The sequence below is a fragment of the Lutra lutra genome, chromosome 5 (genome assembly GCF_902655055.1).
Source record: "Lutra lutra chromosome 5, mLutLut1.2, whole genome shotgun sequence".
Classification (NCBI taxonomy): domain Eukaryota; kingdom Metazoa; phylum Chordata; class Mammalia; order Carnivora; family Mustelidae; genus Lutra; species Lutra lutra.
In genome coordinates, this window is record NC_062282.1 from 84,780,111 (window position 1) to 84,799,242 (window position 19,132).

The window sequence follows — 19,132 nt, forward strand, 5'->3', positions numbered from 1 at the left end:
CTGCAGTGTGGAGGATTACACTGAAACATAGGATACTGGAAAGCCTAGGAAAGTAGATGGGGTGAAATCAAATATGGGTATTTACACTATTATAGCAAATGTGTCTCTCAAGTTGATGTAGTAACTATTGAAATGATTGAAAAGTAGCAGAGGCCCATATAAAATGATAGCTCAGGGGAGCCTTAGAGATTATAAAATCCAGTGACCACAGACCCCTGTCTCAACCCAAACAGACTTGTGTTAAACATGTAGATCTCACTGGATCTCCTCCCTTTGCTGAAGGGAAATCACTGGAGTCGGGTCCCGGGAATCTGGACCTCGCACCGTGGATGCAAGAGCACAGACTGTTCAGTCTTCTGTGTGGCAGCCTAGAAACTAAGCTTGGACAGAAGAAATGTGATTTGCTGGCCCAGGGTCACACAGCTTGTTAAGATAAAAGCAAGAACCAGAATTAGGGTTTTCTAACTTGCAACCACACCTCAAGGCCTCCTTCCATGTTTGATGGGTACCGAGCCTGATTCAACATCTCTGCTCTAAGGGAAACATACACACACAGGCCTTCTCTTCATCACGGGGGCCATATCTCTGAGCACCAACCACAGGCGTACAAAATCCTATGGGACACCAGGGATGCCAGGAACTACAGATGCGTTCTGAGAAGGTCTGTCCACAGAGCAAAGACAAGGTGACATCTGGGCAGAAGGTCATGATGTGAACCCCCCATTGGCACCCACAGGATTGCTAAGTTCCACGGGGCCAAAGATGATCTTATTCCCTTTGGACAGTCAACAGATTGCCTGCCACTCACTAGGTATCAGTGATTTGCTTGTGGACTGAGTACAACAGTATAAAAAGTACATGAGAAGGAAAAGAATATGAACTTTCTCATATCAGTAGGGAGTAATAACAGCTATGATAATGATAATGATGAAAATAATATCATACCAACAGCAGGGGACAAACATTAATGAGTGCTTTCTGGGAGTGAGACACTCTAAGGGTAAGCACTTTGGCACACACAAGACAGCGTGGATTTCTCACAAAAATCCCAGGAAGCACTGAATCCTTGTAATGCACAGGGGACTTGGCAGGCACAAGGACTTTAATTAATATGCCCAAGGTCCCCAGCTGGAAAGCAATGGTGCCACAGTTCTGACCCACGACATACTGACTCAGTGTCCAGACTCTTCACTATTCTACCCTTGGCTCTGCAAAACCCCCACACCTTTAGAGCATCGGGCCAGCCTGATACGGAATATTCGCACGGCCGTTCTTCAGTCTGGAGGCACAGGCCGACAAGAGGAAACAGAGCCAGTCAATGCTTATTTGCTCAGAAGACCAAAGACCAGGTACCCACGAGTAGTGGGTAAATACCGGACAGCTTAGCATTGTGACCAGCAACTAGCCTGTGTTCACAAAGCAGCTGCTGGAGGTACCTGGGTTGGCTCAGTCAGTTGAGTGGTCGACTCTTGGTTTCAGCTCAGGTCACAACCTCAGGGTCATGAGACTGAGCCCCATGTTGGGGTCTGCACTTAGCAGGGAGCCTGCTTGAGATTCTCTCCTTCTCCCTCTGCCCTTCCCCCTGCTCACACTCTCTCTCTAAAATAAATAAATCTTTTTTTTTTTTAAAGATTTTATTTATTTATTTGACAGAGAGAGATCACAAGTAGACGGAGAGGAAGGCAGAGAGAGAGAGAGGGAAGCAGGCTTCTTGCTGAGCAGAGAGCCCGATGTGGGACTCGATCCCAGGACCCTGAGATCATGACCTGAGCCGAAGGCAGCGGCTTAACCCACTGAGCCACCCAGGCGCCCCAAATAAATAAAATCTTAAAAAAAAAAAAAAAAAGCATCTGCTGCATCAAGAGAGGAGCAAAGGAATTAACGAACAAATAAACAAGTGAGCTAATGGGCACACACTGATCATTCAGCTCCCGTATCTGCTTCTAAACCTCGAGTGACAACCTCTTTTCCGCGCATGGGCTGCGCTGTGCCTTCTCAGTTTTTGGTCTTCGGTAGAGCAGCTGGTATCTGAAAGCATGTATCTGACACAGTTTTGAAAGCCCCTCAGGGCCAGGGCTGGTATCAGCATGTGTCTGCTTTACCTCTCATGTTAAACACATCCCAAACCACTCACCACCGAGTCCTGAACCACTCTAACCTGTATCCAGAGAGCCTTCCCTTAAAAGTTTGCTTTTTAGAAATCCATTTTTAACACCACTTTCCTAAGAGAACTTTCCTGGTCTCCCAGAGCCAAATATAATTTCTTCCTCCATTGACCAAACTCTCTCTGACACTCCCTGCATTTATCTTACTCTATTTTGTGCCATAAGCATTTTTATAGTAGACCTACAAATCTGTTCTTTACCAGACTGTGCATTTCTGGAGGGCAGGGAGGGAGCCACTTAGACCAACAGGCGAGATCACATATTGAAGACCGGCCACGGAAGGAGGGCTTTCCAACCGCGGCACATTTTTAGCCAAGTATGAGGTTTGCTGTATAGACAGAGAATCTACAAATAACTTGCATGACCAAAGTTCCAAAGGGTTAAAGTGATCACACGAGATTCTGGTGAGGAGCAGAATTCAAACCCAGGCCCATTACATTCACAAGTTCACATTCTGAATCATAAGATTCCAACTTGCCATGTGGGTAGTCCCATCTCCTGCACCTTGAGTACAAAAGACGCTCAGAACATTTTCGATACTGAGAGCAGACAGAGGCTGAGGATACAGTAAGGCACGACAGTGGCCATATGGCCAGTCCTGGGGGCATAAAGGAAGGACACGCTTCTGCAGTCATCAGAGCTCAGACCTGTCCTCCTCCTCCCTCTGCTTTATCTCCTTCACTCACACATGACGGTTGCAACCGAGAGCAGCACCCAGCCCACAGCCACACCGGTGAGTTCTTCCTCGGTGCCTGGTGGCCAAGAGAAGCAAAAGACAGCGGCCAAAACTGCCCCGGGGACTCACCCTCAAGGTCGTGATGGTGGCGGGATCCCGGAGCCGGCCCTCCTCATCTTTCAGATTGTAACCTTCTGGCCTCTTATCACGCTCGCTGACTTTCCACAGCTTCACAGTTTTATCTGTGGAGGGCAGCCAGAGGAAACCAAATTACAGTGAAAACCAGCTTGTCAGGGAGTTTTGTGTGCAGAGGGGTGGGGCGGGGGACACAGGGGGAGGTGGGGGTGAGGACGGAAGGAACTGGGGGTCACGTCAGGGATTCAGGGCATCATCTAATGCTGTCTGGAGGCAGAGCTCGTGTTTCAGAACAAAACCATATATTGTGCCTAGACCAATGGTTTTCCTGATGATGGACTATGAAATCTGGAGCTTATGTTTTCTTTTGGTTCATTCAATAAAATTATTTTCAATAAAAATATTTATTAAACACTGAACAAGAGCGGTCACATATACAGAACTAGCTGTGTCACTATGTTATTAGCACTTGTCATGGAAAATTTATTTAATGCTCACCACAACCCCCATTTCCGTATCCCACCCGAGTAAGGACTGTCCCGGCCATGACCGGAAGGGCCTTCGTGACCCACACTTCCTCACCCTTTCTGGTCTCACCATCTGCCCCTCTGCCCCCCTCGCCCTGTGCTTCTGCCACACGGCTTCTCTACAGCCCCCATACATGTTGTCTCTACTCCTGCCTCGGGCTTTGCACTAGCTCTGCCTTTTCCTGGAGCCCTCGACCCTCTTCTTCACGTGAGTTTTTCCTTCACTCTGCTCTGTTCATGTCCTACCCCCAGAGGGGCCTTTCTGTGCCAACCTGCATCAGAATGTCCCCACCATTCTCTTCTCCTGCTCCTCTGGCTTCAGGGCCTCATCTTGCAACTATGTGACAACGGCTTTGTTTCTTCTCCCTCAAGTGAATGTAAGCTTGCCGGAGCCAGGGATTCTGTCTTGTCCATTACTACACATATAGCACATACAACAGCACCCGGGACACAGTGGATGTTCAATAACTATTAGGTGCGTGAACGAGTGAGTCCCATCTATACTGTGTATCTTGCTAGCAGTACTCAGAGATATCAAATGGTAAGAACATTCATCCAAAAGCTCCTTTCCCTTTGCAGTCTCCTTGGAATCCCCAGCTGGAAACTGCCTTTCTCCCCCGCGTGCTGTTCCAGCACTTTCCATCACTGGCTGACACCTGTCATTTGCCATAGCAATAAAGCAGGGCAAGATCTCTAATGGGTACGGGGGTGAGGCAGGCAGGGAGAATGAATGAGAGGGGCCGAGGGCTCTGGGTGGCAGGAGATGGCACGCCCTACCTGCAGATTTTTGATCACATTTCTTAAGAAAACATGTTTGGGCCAATCAGATCATAGGTGTGGGCCACGTGCCTTTGCAGGCTTTCCTGAACGGGTCCTGCATTCATTACTTGTATGCATTCTAGGTTTTCTTGTAGGAGGCAGGGACTCGAATGCCTTCCTCCTCTGTATCTTGCTCTGTGACTGCACGGGGTAGGCTTGGGAACCAGACAAACTTGGGCCACACCCTCACTCCCCCTCCAGCCAGCCACATATGGCCAAGGACAGGGATTCCCATGGAGCAGGTGTGTAGTTTCTTCAAGTGACAAACGGGAACACCAGATTTATCAGGAAAAAGAGCACAGGATGCCCAATTCAGTGTGAACTTCAGAGAAACAACAAATGACTTTTTAGTATAAGTATGTCCCAAATATTTCAACCTTATAAATAAAGGCACCTAACTTCTCTATGCCTTGGTTTCTTTACTTGTCAGCTGGGGAAAACAGCACCTTCCCCACGGGTCTCTCAGGAAGATGAAATGGAACACTGGGCATGTAGTGTTGAACACAGGGGTGGCCTGCTAACAATGGTTGACAAAGGGCGGCTGTTATTAGAATTTGCAAAGGGGGCAACTATTCTCTGATAATAACATGTTGCTCTGTGACCGTGACAGTTTTATCCTGTGGTGATGTCAGCACATATCATTTCCTTTGCAATACTGTGGGGAGATGAGCCGCCTCTCCCCCAGCCTCTGGTAGGGTTCCCTTTCTCCTTCACCCCCTCACCCTCCTTCTCCACATCTCCTTGCCAAAGGTCTGGCCCTCAGGGGTCTGAAATGCACCCCATCCTGAAGTTGGCTTTCAGCAACCACTTGGCTACTTTAACAGGTCAGTGCTCCTGTTTCCTATTATCTGGGGACAACTCTAGCTGGTCACATGTGCTGGCAGACCCAGCCGGGCTGCTAAGTGCAAGGTGTGTGTGCCCTGAACCGTGTGCTCCCCCGGCCTGTACTGGGACAGAAGGCAGGGAAGCCTTCCCCAGCCCCAGAGTCGAATTTCTGCACTTCCTGTCCATACACCAGCAGTCCTCAGCTCCTACCTGCTTTGGATGCTCTGTGGCCGCAGGCGCTGCATTTCAGGGTGAGAAAATGAAGCAGACGCCCTGCTTTATACAGTGGCTGGATTAGTGACCGGTCAGCTGTGACTCAGAACAACGCAAATCAGTGATGTTTAACACCCAATATTTCCTACTGCTGGGCTTTGGAATATATCCTGTCCCCTTTGCAAGGCGATTCTCCTCTTCTTTTTTCTTATTATAAACAATACATTGCAACACAGAGAAATAGAGAAACCACAGGTAGAACATAAAGAGTAAGAGTCAGCTATAATCTGGGGCACCTGGGTGGCTCAGTGGGTTAAGCCTCTGCCTTTGGCTCAGGTCATGATCTCAGGGTCCTGGGATCGAGCCCTACATCAGGCTCTCTGCTCAGCAGAGAGCCTACTACCCCCCCCCCCTTCTGCCTACTTGTGATCTCTCTCTCTGTCCAATAAATAAATAAAATCTTAAAAAAAAAAAGAATCAACTATAATCTCTCTGGTCAGGGACAATCCTTGTTAATGTTTCACAGAGATACTTGTATTTTTTCTCTGCATTTTTTTTGGTGGGGTGGGGTACAAACCTATAGCAATACTGCATATACAGATTTTGTATTTTCTCATTTTCTTCTTGTATTATACAAGTGGCAAATATAATTACAAAAAATGAAGATGAGCCAGAAAGTGAAAAAAAAAGGAAAAAAGAAAAAAATTAACATTTCCCTCAATTCCGCTAGACAAAGAACACTATCAGGAAAATTTCATATACATCCTTTCATTATATTTGTGTGTACAATTATATCACTTTTTAATATATGTAATGTGCTATGCATAGTTTATAATATGCTTTTTTCCTAATCATATCTATCCATACTAACATCTACTCCTATAAATATCTACTTTAAAATAGTAAGAATTTGTTAATTATTAAAGGTCAAATAAAGGGAGATTTATTAGTAAATTATGGAAAACTCATACAAGGGAATGCTATGCAGTCACTGAAAATGTGATGATATTTTATTTTATTTTATTTTATTTTTTTTTAAAGATTTTATTTATTTATTTGAGAGAGAGACAGTGAGAGACAGCATGAGCAAGGAGAAGGTCAGAGGAGAAGCAGACTCCCCATGGAGCTGGGAGCCCGATGTAGGACTCGATCCCGGGACCCCAGGATCATGACCTGAGCCGAAGGCAGTCGTCCAACCAACTGAGCCACCCAGGCGTCCCGTGATGATATTTTAGAAGAATATTTAACAACCAGGAAGATATTCCTGTTAAGTGTTATATCACTAAGTAAAAAAAAAATCTTGCTGCAGAACAGCTTACAGATTAATCTCATTTTTGTTAAGAAGCAAAAAGATTTATCCATTTATCTACATCTCTGCTTTTTTCTTTAGAAGACATTAATACTGGTTCTCTCTAGGTGTGAACATTGTATTTTCTTCCTTTTGCTTCCCTGTTTTTTTCTAATTTATTTTTTATGATGAACACATACTGTTTTCGTAGCACGCAGAATTAATCAAGTATACCTTTCCCTCTCATTATAAGAATTAAGACAGAAGTAGAAAGCTAGGTAAAGCAATGTGTTTTCGCCTGGCAAGTAATTTCAAAGTCTAGATTCACAATGGAATGTTGGTTTTATTTTTCATGAAAAATGATAAAGTTGAAAATATATGCCAGCAGAACATAAAAACTACACCCAACTGTAATGAGATAAGCACATTTTTTTTTTTTTAAAGATAATTGATGGCGAATTCAATCCAATTCCCTATGGCTGGGTTGCCTGGAGTCATTCTCGACTTTATTATCACACAATTTTTCTTGACTTAGTATCTTGAAGCTTTGTGGATAAAAAAGTGTAAGGAACATGTGGCTGTTACTATGAGTAATGACTTTTTCTTTTTTCTGGCTGGCTCTCTGAGTAGTTTATCATTACTTATGGCAGCTTTTAAACACAATCTTATCATCTATCTTCATTTTCTCTTTTGTACAGTAATTCCAATTGTCTTTCATTAAGTTTTGCATGTTAACCTATTTGGCTTAAGGGGAATTCTCAACCTCAATATTAGTACAAAAAAGAAAATCACATAAGAACATGGGAATTTTTCTTCTAAGAATCATTTTGAGATGCTGTTGGCATATGAAATAGCATCCCAAATGGGAAGATAATATCCTTGTTAATCAAAAAACTATTTAAAAACTCAATTAACAGAACATTATGCTATATAATTAATCTTCATTGCATTTCAATGATTTCCATCCCATCCCCCCCCCCAAAAAAAAAGCAGTTAATAAGTCTTTGGATTCTATAGTAATAATCAATAGAGTAAATTTCATAATATGAAGTCAGTTAGCCAGAGCAGATCATTAGACACTTTACCTCTGCCTAAAACAATTAAGTCAACATCATCAGAAGTCTCTTTTATTCTAAAGGGTTGGATAGGCAGAACCTATTTTGCATTCGCCAGCGAAACAAACAAAAAAAGAGGAAACATTTATGTGGTCTGGCTTTCAAGAAATCCAGGGTGAGAAAAGTAAAGTGAACAATACAGACAGTTCTGAGAAAGAATTAAATTACTGAGAATCTGGAAAAACAGATGAGTGGAGATCTGGTCATGTTGAGATAAGCCACGTGGATAGCGTCAAACTGGCTACTTCAGAAATGCGAGTGTCTAGACTTGGACTCTGGCTTTATAATCAAGAGAGTTTGGGTTCATATACGTTGAAAACTTCTCCCCCTCTTTTCAGAAGCGTAACATAAAATTTGTTGTAAAAACTTTAGAAAGTGAAAAATGATAAAGGGAGCAAGTCTACAAGACACTCAACATGCACGATCCAAAATTAATCATGATAAATCTTGCGGTGCGTTTCCTTTCTGACTTCAGGAACACTAATATATGTCTGATCATATTACATACATATGACCAATACCTTGTCAGTGCTGGGGATCAGCACAAAGCAAATTCCTACCTTCTTGACTTATATTTAAATGTATATTCCTCCTAGGCAGACTCACACGTAGGATGAAATGAAGCATTCTTCAGCTTATTTGTTTGATAGAGGGTTTTCAATTTTTGTACATTAATCTTCTTAATTGTTATGCTAGTCAACTAGCGCCCTTTAGTATATGATTTTATTCTGAATTGTTCTGAGTATAGGTGGCTTCTTTCAGCAAGGGTATTAATGAACCTTAAGGGTAGGTCATTCCACTGTATAAAGGTTTACCATATTAATACGAATCTCTATCCAACCCTCTATGTCCTCTCTCTCCGACCTAGTTCTATCAACTCCCCCTAAAACAACAAACGGTATCGGAAGAGTATGGAGGGAGGGAGAAAAAAGAAATCACTTCTTGGTCTATCCTTTGGTAGGCCCCCCTCTCTTCTTGACCTGTGCTCCTGGTCGAGAACTTGATGGTGTAAGAGAGACATGGCCATCTCCTTTACAAACCCCCAAATATATTCAGGGATTAATAATTCCTACTCCATATGCCAAACTCATAGGGATGGCATATGGAGTTTTCTGAAATGTCTTCGCAGAACACTGAGTAAATCTTAAGAAAGGAAGTCATATTTTAAAAACACCTGGAAATCATCTGCATTATCGAAAGCTACGGATAATGGGTCTCTCACATAATTTGGTCATAAATTGGTTATTTTTGAAAAGGGTAAGTGCTATGTACTAGGAGCCTACCCTGGGCCAAGTATTCGGGTAGACATCTTGCAAACACAGTCTGGAAGTTTTTCAACAGCTTGCAAGGTAATAAGAAAAACTGAGCCCCAGAGAGATTGAAATACATGGTTTGCTGATTTTATCTCTACGAATACCAAACAGGCAAAGTCACCTCCACGTACCATTAGTAGACAGAAGGAAGTAGGCTGCATTCTGCTGAGGGAGCCATCTTATTTTATTGATTTTTTCTTCTATTTCTAAGCTCTTCAGGTAATCGAACTCGGGTTCATGGCTCTGGAATGTGCTGTAAACATTGTATTCACCCCTACGATGAACCTGATTTTTACTCTGTAGGAAGAAGAAAACACACACACACACACACAGAAGATGAAATCACGTAAGCCAACTACAAATTCACCAATTCCTTCTTTTGGGGGACAGAGTCACTGGGGTGGGATGAGCAGGCCATGTCAGTGTAGAACGAGGGCAGAACCAAGGCAACAAGTTTACCTTAGCTTACTGGCCTCCCCAGCATTTGATCACAAACCCCAGTTGGTGAACACTGGGACCTTCAATATAAAACTATTTATTTATAAATTATATGTATGAACTTCTGCACTAATATATGGTATATATAACATACACAGAGGGATAGATATTAAAATAGGATCATTTAAAAATACATATCACTAGAAATTCTAATCTTTTCTTTCTATGTCCTAATGGATGTCTTGGACACCCTTTGGAGTGAGCCATCCCACACCCAAGTCCATACCTCTATTAATCCCTCACAAAGACTCCAAAGCTATGGCATCTGTACCTTTTAAAATCTTACCAGATCCTCAGAGAACCTCTGAGAGGTTGGCAGTGCAGGAAAATGGACAAGAAAGGCTCAGAGGTACTAAAATGACCTCTCCAAGGTCATACGGCTTATACACAGCAGTTTTGATCATCAGATCTCTCCCTCCCCCCATTTTCTTCTGACATGAGTGACAAAACAGACATGAGTACAGAGATGCCACTGGAGTCCCTGGGAGGACTGTTAGACTCTACCCCCTCCGCCCACCCCTGCTTCCCCCCAGCTCCCTTACGCACGGTGCCCACAGAGGGAACTACATTAAGTATGCTATTAACTAAACTTAAAGGAAAGGATCTGCGGAAGGGGGAAAGGGTAAGAGGAAGGGTGGAGAGGAGGACAAAGAAGGTGTTAAAGAAAAAGGGGAAGGCAAAAAAGAAGAGGGAGTTTATATTCCAGGTGTTTTAGGACCTTATCACCAAGAGCTTCCAGATTCAGGCTTTGCAAAACTGTGCTCACGAATTCAAATTCAGGTCTTACTGAACATGTGTTGCAAGAAGCTGGATTCTGAAGAAGAGGCTCAATTAAAAAAAAAAATCATATTTCTGGATGGATATTGAACATCCAAACCCAAGTCTCCATGTACTCCATTTGGTGGGTGATGGTGCTGATGGTCTGTATTGAGCATATTTTGAGGGTCCTAGGAGCCAATTCTTCAGGGGTGGAACATGCCTCACACAAGTCAAAAGCAGGCCTGGCTTCCATGTTGTCCCCTGGCTTTGCTTCTCAGCCTTCGCATTCATTCCAACCCCCAAGTCTCGCCACAGAGCAGAACACCCAACTGTACGCTCCTTTCATCGATGTCTATTTTTTTATTGAACAAAACCATCCTCCTTTGGAATATGCGTCCCCCTTCTACTACTGACTCAGGCTTCCCAAAGAGGTCAGTCAATTAAAACAGGTGAAACCTATAAGAGCTACCGGAAATCATGGCACGGATTAAGATGGGCAATGTGCTGCCCAGGGTAATTTATGTTAAATAGTGGCTCTGGTTCATCTTTATCATCTCTATGGACCTAATTGGATTTTCTTTTAAAACAGAAGAAGGTTTTTGAAAATCAGTTTTAAAAGGACTTTAAATGCTGATATCCTGCTTATACTACGGAGACAGCCAGTCCACCTTAACAATAAATTTATAAGAATGCTGATTTGCTACCATCCAAATCAGACTGTCAAACGTGTGTAGTATGTGCCAGACCAATTAGCACTCGGCAGCTCTGGAAAAGCAGGAAAAATTCCAGGTCACGAAGAGCTATTAGTTCCTACTTGCCAACCACATTTTCGTGTTTCCAGGGCCAATGGAATAGGCCTGGTGCCTGATTTAATGCTGAACACTTGAATTTATACAGAACCCCGAGGGATCATGATGCCCTTATAGAAATTAATTGCAAATAATGTGCAATTACCAAATATATCACCTCTAAATGAGGCTTTCCTTTTTTCCTTTTTTTTTTTTTTTTGAGGGGAGGGGGAACATAAATGGCTTTGAGGCACAAATCAGGCTTTCAACTGCTCGGGAAGTCTCTTGTGAAACCTTCCTCCTGTAGTGGGCCTCCCCCTGCCCTGGGCCTGGTGAATCTGAGAGGCAGGCGGTAACAGATGGGAGAGGTCCTAGAACACACACGGGCCTGCTGGAAGCTCCGGGACCATGCCAGAGGAGGCCAAGAAATCAGATTGGGCTGAAATTCCCTTCTGACAAAAAGAGAAGCAGACACGAAAAAAACCTCAATTTATATGAAAAAGAGAAACAATTCCTAGTGGAAACCAAGTCTCAGTAGGAAGTGGGCTTTTTGAGATTCAATTCACTGGAAGTTCAAACTCCTGGTCAGCATGCACACAGCACGGAGCTCCAGGGACCTTTGTGACACCTGCAGTAAAGCACTGGTCACGTGCATCATCGAGATGACACCTGGTGGGATCTCACTCCCTTTGGTAGGATGAGCTAACACTATCTTCTGTACAGACCCCAGGTGTCCTTTTCACATCTGTTGGCAAAGAGCTGTTTTTTTGTTTTTTTCCCCTCCTACATATTCTGCAGGATCACCTGAAATGGGGAGACCTTATTTCAATGGCTGGAAGAGAAATCCCACTCAAAGAGGAGTTCTCCGCTCAACAAACAGCCATGGAATTTCACAGGTCAGATGGGAAGTGAGGTCATTTTCAATGTGCAACACCCAGGTTGGGCCAGATTAGGCCATGCCCGGAAAAGGCTCTATTATTAGGTGCTTTTAGGAGCCTGAATGTGGAACTGTTGATGTTAATGACTTTTTGGCAGTTTTTAGTTTGCTAGCAAAGCAGCAAGGTTAAGGGCGACACATGAGGATTAAGGAACAGTAGGAGACCTCCTTTAAAAAGAGAAGAAAATGGGCATTTTGCATTCACTGCCACTTACCTCCTGCTCTCGTTGAAATATTACAACCCGACCCCCCTTGTCCCCTGTCGCTAGTAATTCTCCCGTGTGGTTGAATTCTACCGTAGAGATAATGTCAGCTGAAAAGGAGAAGACAAAGGCAATTAAAGTAACTGCACACTTACTTTGAAACGATAGATAATAGATATACTTTTCTGTGCACTGAAGGGCTCTAGGCTTTGTCTCTGCAGTGGAATTTACAAGGATTTGATGCTCTGTATTTTAAGCGCCACGAGAAGTGGCATTTGAGAAAGTCAATTTCCGAGATGCCCACACTGCAGGGTGGGCTCTTGGAACATCTGGAGAGAACAAAAGGGAAAAACACATGCAGACCCTTTTGTTAGGGGCAAGAGATAACGCATTTCTTTAATGGCTCCAGGAAATGGCAATTTTTTCTTTTTCTTTCTTTTTTTTTTTTTTTGAGAATTTCTACCTCTCACGGATCTTTTACCCACCCAGGATTTTTGCATTCTCCTTCCTTCTACACAAACTTCCCCAAACAGGTTTCAGGCATGGCTATTCAGACTGGGCTGAGGACTGTGACGCACACAGCTGGGGGGCCTAGAAGCTCAGACATGGAAAATGAAGGGACAGAGCAGGAAGATTTCACTGGGACACTAGGAGTCAGGAATTCAGGAGGGTCCCCACAAACGCAGCTTGACCCACACTCCCTCTTCCCTGGTGAGCCCAACACACCCTTCTGGAAGAGCACAGCCTTATTCCAACCCCAGGAGCAAGGTGCTGAGAAACAGGGTCACGAGGTCAGAGGGGAGAGGGCAATTTGTATTCTGTATTTCAGAACGAAGAAAATACACAGGCGCCAGGAACCCAGATCACAGATAATTGCTGAAGGAATGCCAGCCTGCCAGGTCTTTCTTCAACCCTGGTTACCCTGGAGGAACACGGACAGGTAAATTACCTATGATTGGATTTATTAGGGTTATTTTTAGAAAAAATGTCAGAGGTTAATTCCTCTGCAATTATTCTCCTGCAGGGCTCCAACAATTGCTACCAAGAGTGCAAATGAGTTAAAAAAAAAAAAAAAGAGGCAGGGGAATTATGACGATGGCCTTTGGCAGAGGAACATTCTCAAGATTATGTCTATGTGAGGAAAGCAAAGGGGAAACAGTGAGGTGGAAAAAGAAGGCAATTACTCCTGAATAATTCAAATCTCAAATCTCACTTTAATATCATTTCAGGATTTTTTTTTGTATGACTGGTTTATTCAGGTAAGTTGTGTAAAATTCTCCACTTTGCATGGAATTACCCTGTTCCACATGTGAAAATGCTTCCAATGGTCATTCTTTGTGCAGAAGTAAAACAAGCAGGCACAGGCCACAGCCACTTCCAAGCAGGGCACATTTAAAAAAACAATTCATGATTTCCTGTTTTGGCCTCTTAGATGTCTGACCCCAGGGGCAGCAAATTCAAAGCCCCACAGAGCCATGGGGTGTCAGGGTGTGAAGCAACCAAGTGAGGTAGAAAGCCCGTGGCCCCTCTTAAGGGTAAGTGGCTACTCAGCTTACACCAATTGTGGATATGAAATATTTCATGTGTTGCTGGGTTTTTACATTTTTTTAAATTTTTTAAAAAATAACTTTTATACTCAATCATTTCAATTTTATATATTGTCAACTTTTTTTTCAAAGCCATAACATTAAAAAAAAATAATCTCGTTTGTGGGCTGAATATGTTTTGTGAGTCACGAGTCTATGACTTCTGGTCTACCAAGTCTTTCTTCAGAAAAGGCCACCCCATTCCTTACTGATGATCTCAACTAGAACTCTAGTCTGTCCACTCAGGGAGACTCCTCCAAATGAATGCAACTTCAAGGAAACACAATCTAAGCTGTGTAGTTACTCTGCTCCTGATCCAAGTTCAGAAGCCCATTTCGGTAACAAGTGCCCATTGCGGAGTAAGCAAGCCCAGCAAGGCTGGGTAGCCGGCACCACGAGTGAATTACTAGACCACTTTCCTTTGTTGAAGTGTATGTATGTTAGCAAAGCACTTTCAGGTAAAGAGGAGAGAAGGAGGCTGTTCAGAGTTTGCCGCCATCTCAGAATGTCCTGGGAAAGCACTTGAGCGCTAGGATACAATTCTAACACTAGTTCCTGCTTCTGGCTTTTCAGTGAGCGGTGAGCAACGGGGCTATTCACGAAGCTTCCGGATTTGCGCAGAAGCTGACGTGGACGTGGCTATTTCTTCTCACTTCAGGCTTCTGTCAGGTACCTCTACATGAGGCAAAGCTCTCAAACTGCTAAAGACATAAACACTTCCCTGAAGGAAAGAAGGGTGGGGAGGCTGGGTATATTCGTTACCAGAGTCACACTGAGGTCTTTGGGGCCAACAACTGGCTTAACTTCAGTCTACACCCTTCCTGTTAACAGCACTGTTGACACAGGCTCCAGAGTTCTAGATGGTGCACTGGGAACCGAAAGATGGGCCTTCCCTTTTAGTGAAGTTGGGTATCAGAAGGAAGAGTTAAGTACCTTTCCCAAGGTCAGTTTTTGTCTCAGTTTCCAAGAAAATGTTACCCCAAGGGAAACAAAATTCCACTCCCCCAGAGATGACATACACATTTGTCCTTTTGTCCTGACTCTCTGCGAAAATGTCTTCACTCTCCTTTTTGGGGGTACACAGGTCAAAACAAGGTAGGGCTCAAGCTCATAGCAGAGCCACATGATCCAACCTCATGTTACTAGAACTCTGCGTTATGAGCGATCCAGGCATGGCCCTGCTCCTAAAAATGTCCCATTTATTTTCCAAGTGTTGTAATTATTTGTGCTATGCCTCCCTCAAGAACTTGTGAGAGAGGGGCGCCTGGGTGGCTCAGTCGTTAAGCATCTGCCTTCGGCTCAGGTCATGATCTCAGGGTCCTGGGCTCGAGCCCTGCATCAGGCTCCCTGCTTTCCCTCTCCCACTCCTCTTGCTTGTGTTCTCTCTCTCACTGTGTCTCTCTCTGTCAAATAAATAAATAAAATCCTTAAAAAAAAAAAAAAAGAACTTGTGAGAGAAAGGCTGATTGGCATGGCAGGATTCTCAAATTCTTTAGTCCTCTTGCCAAGACTTTGCTTTATTTTAATCCTGCCACTCAGGTGGTGTGTATGTTACGTTGTTTATACTAGCTATTGTCTACCTCCCTTCAGAGCACAGGCCACTGAGGCTCGAGTTAATACCTGTTTTGAACTTTCATGTTTCCGGCCTCATTTATCATTGCTAAGCCCGTAGGTGCAACCAGAATGCCTTACTGCCCCATCCATCTTTGCAGATCTTCATCTAGGACTGTTTAATAATTGATGCCAACCTCATGAATCACCCCACATTCCAATTTCAAGACACTCAAACTTCTGATACAAATACTCTTATCTGCAACAGGCTCTGGGTAGAGCAGCTGAAGTCAGAAAAGCCGGGTCGCTCCAGTTAAAATAGCTCTTGTTGAGTATAGAGAAGACACGGCGGTAACCATCAACTAGCAAGCCCTACGACAATAACTTCCTCTGAGATCACGATCAAAAGTAATCAATTCATCAAGTTCAATAAGACATTCACCTTTAAATGACATGTGTACATGACAACTCATTTTATCAAATGCCGAGCGAAATCACACCGTTATAGAAGGAGCTGTAAACTGGGGCATTTTTCCCGTCTTTTCCATAGAGATGTGGATGTAGCGCATGTTTTTGACTACAAACAAAAACTAGAGGCCAAAAGCGGTTATGGAGGTCAAATGTAGTTAACATGATTTTTTAAAAGGAAACCCTGGGAGGTAGCATGTTTGCCCTGTTCCACATTTCTGTGTGCTGATTTCATTTCCACAAGATGGTGGCCCGGTAACCCCATTTCTAGTTCAGTAGGCACTGCTAAGCCTGAGTTTTTCTTTCTAAATCAATCTTTGCATCTTACAAAGGTTCCAGACTAGTAAATTCATACATCAAGTCTCCATTTACCTGAATAATGAAACTGACTTGGCCCTTAGATGCCTATGATGAGGCTGAAGAAATGGAGGGAACCTCCACACATGCCGTAGTCTCTCACTGCTCCATGCGGGGCTGGAGTGCAAGCAACGCCTGGGCTGAGCACAATGATTAGGTGATGTACCATCCAAAGAGCAGGGTGACAATTTCAATAAAATTCTGGCTCAGTTTAAGCCTGGAGAGGACCTAAAGCCAAAGCCTCAGTGGGACAAGGTCTTACTGACCAGGTCAGGAGCACTGGCCTCTTCGCATCAATCATAGAGATGCAGATGAGAAGGTAATGCAATTTAGCCTTCAGAGCCCATTAAATGTTTTATCTCTCATCTAAGAAACATTTGGGAGGTAATACTGTAAAGTCATTTACTCTACTGAGGTCAGCTAGCCAGTTCTGTCCACTCAGTACTGGGCTGTCTTCTGGATGGTAAGTTGGGCTCTAGGCAGATCTGTCTGCTTCTGCATCGAAGAGGAGGAGGTGGTTAGCCAAGATGGGAAACCAGTGTCACAGTGGATGACAATGGTGAAACACGGTGGTGGTGGAAAGTTTTGTGTTGAGAGGGATTTGGGAGGTCACGTGCAGGGCGAAGGGCTCTGATTAATTGGGACTGGGTCCTGAGTTGCACAGCGAGGGACAGGGGGCAGCATGTGTACCCTTTGTGGTCACTGCCTAGGGGCTCGTTGTTAGATTGGCAGTGACTCGGTGGCTCATTAGATAAACAGGGGAGTCTCAGGCTCCCAGCAGGTATTAAAATTACTCCTTCCATCTGCATAAAACTGTGGCCTCCTTCTTGGGCTCTGGTTCATAGCCCAAAGTCTTGGGCTCTGGTTCATAGCCCAAAGATCATAGCCCAAACCCCATCCATTTTTCTCAGATAGGGTTTTCTCTGTTAAGTTTTGATAAATAAAATAGTGTGTTGGAGTATAGTTTCCATCAAAATAGGGTGATAAAAGGAGGTCTGGTTATGGCCATACAGGATATGCCCAAGTACGGCTACCGGGATTGGGTCAAAATGGCCTAGATTTTGGAAAATTTTAATACACTCTAAAATTAAAAAAAAAAATCAGGCAATAAAACAGTAGATATGCAATGACTGCCATTTTTAAAAAGTATACTCATTTTAAAATACATATTTTTTAACTGGTAAAGCAATATATGCTTATTAAAGCTCCCTTTAATACCAAGATGATGCTTAAAATATAAAATGAAATTTCTTTTACAATCTGACTCTCTGGGAAATAATAATTAACTCCTATAAGTACACACACACACACACACACACACACACACACATACACACGCAAACCCAGACTGAAGTCTGTCAGCCAGAGTCCAGAATGACGTTTTAGTGTAAGATGTGAATGATTTAACTTATTATAATCTTTTTTCTAATTTTTCAGGATTTTATAAATTTTTTTTTATCTGGACTATCCACCTTGAATAATTTTTAACCTGTGAAAAATTTTCATTGGTTTTCAAATTGAATACAAGATTTTAGCATTTACCTCAGTGCTTCTGTAGACTTAAAAAAAAAAATTCTTTCTAATGTCCCAGAGAGTAAAATTCACTCTTTGTGCCATACAGCTTTTGGAGTTTGGACCAATGTATGTAGAGGTGTATCCACGATGCCCAACCATGATAGAGAAGTTTCCAAATGTTAAAAACCATTATGTAAGGACAGAGGCTTCATACTGTTGGTCTCTATGGATAGGGTTTGGTTGGGAACCAAAAGCTCCTTCCTCACTAATGAGAGTCAAAGATTTCATATTTTAATCTTACTATTTAGATATTATCACTGTTGAAAATTGTGTCCTCAGAGTGGCAGGAAACAAAACTCACCACCATGCCTTTGTTAGCCCGCACCACAAACTTGGCTTATGCATGAGGTTTTCTGCCTGTGGAGTCAACGTTTGCTTTGTACTGAAACAGAACTGTGTTCAGTCCTCTGTTCGGGAGTAGCATTAGCTTCTTAAGTTGGTGTATTTCTCACATTCCTGTAGCTCAGTTCTAGTGACAGAAGTAGTAAATACCAAGCACTGAGCAGTGAAAACAAGTGGATCTCATCTTGCTCACCACTTTTATTTATTGGCAAGAGCTGCCCAGGGAGAAATATTCTGATATCATAGCTGGGCTTGGTGGGAGATGGTGGCGATCAGTTGGTGAACGTCTGGCGTGGGTACGGAAGGAGCCAGTACATAGGCCACGTGCTCACAGTCCTGACCTTCTGTGTATCACACACACTCACTGACTGATCCAGACTTGATTCCCTTGTCACCGGACCAGTGCCTACTTGTTTAGATCCTGAATCCTTTTCCTTTCATTTGAATGTAATGAATTCTGTGCGTATTGGTTTTAACTTCCATCTGGCGCTGGTATTCCTCCTACATCAAAGAAAGCAGGTAGAAGGGTCCAATAGTCCCCATTCTCAAGATCTTTTCATAAGAGCTGCTTCCTATGCAATGGCAAGCACAGTGCTGGAAAATGGGCATGGGTTCAATGTCAGCCTGCCTGGGAAGACCAAGCATATTAAGGGCAAGCAGGGTGTTAGGACAGATATACTCGGTTAGCTACTCCTACCCGGTCTTTCTCCCTTGCCTGTTTCCCACTACAGAGGCTGAAAAATCCAGATTCTTGCTTCCCAGACTCCCTTGTGTCTAGGGGTGGCAATGGGAATGAAAGATGGTCTGTGAGGCACACAGGCAAGTCTTCTGGGGGGCAAGGAGGCAGAGATTCTGGGAAGAAGGTTTTCCCCCTGAATAAAAGGGAGGAAGCAAGTGAGGTGTGGTCTTCTGGCTATACGGACATACTCCTTGTGTACAGCTGCCTTTTTTTTTTTTTTTAAAGATTTATTTATTTGAGAGAGAGAGAGAGC

The 19,132-nt window shown here is 43.5% G+C and overlaps 1 protein-coding gene across 12 annotated transcripts in view; it reads right to left on the minus strand.

Moving 5' to 3' along the window:
- Positions 1–19,132, minus strand: part of PPP2R2B (protein phosphatase 2 regulatory subunit Bbeta) — a 456,957-nt gene that overhangs the window by 102,309 nt on the left and 335,516 nt on the right. For all 12 annotated transcript variants that reach the window (XM_047731093.1, XM_047731088.1, XM_047731087.1 and 9 more), the window contains 3 exons: positions 12,274–12,371; positions 9,208–9,373; positions 2,971–3,083 (listed from right to left, as the gene is read on the minus strand). In XM_047731093.1, the coding sequence (XP_047587049.1) occupies positions 2,971–3,083; positions 9,208–9,373; positions 12,274–12,371 (377 nt within the window). The remainder of the gene's footprint in view (positions 1–2,970; positions 3,084–9,207; positions 9,374–12,273; positions 12,372–19,132) is intronic.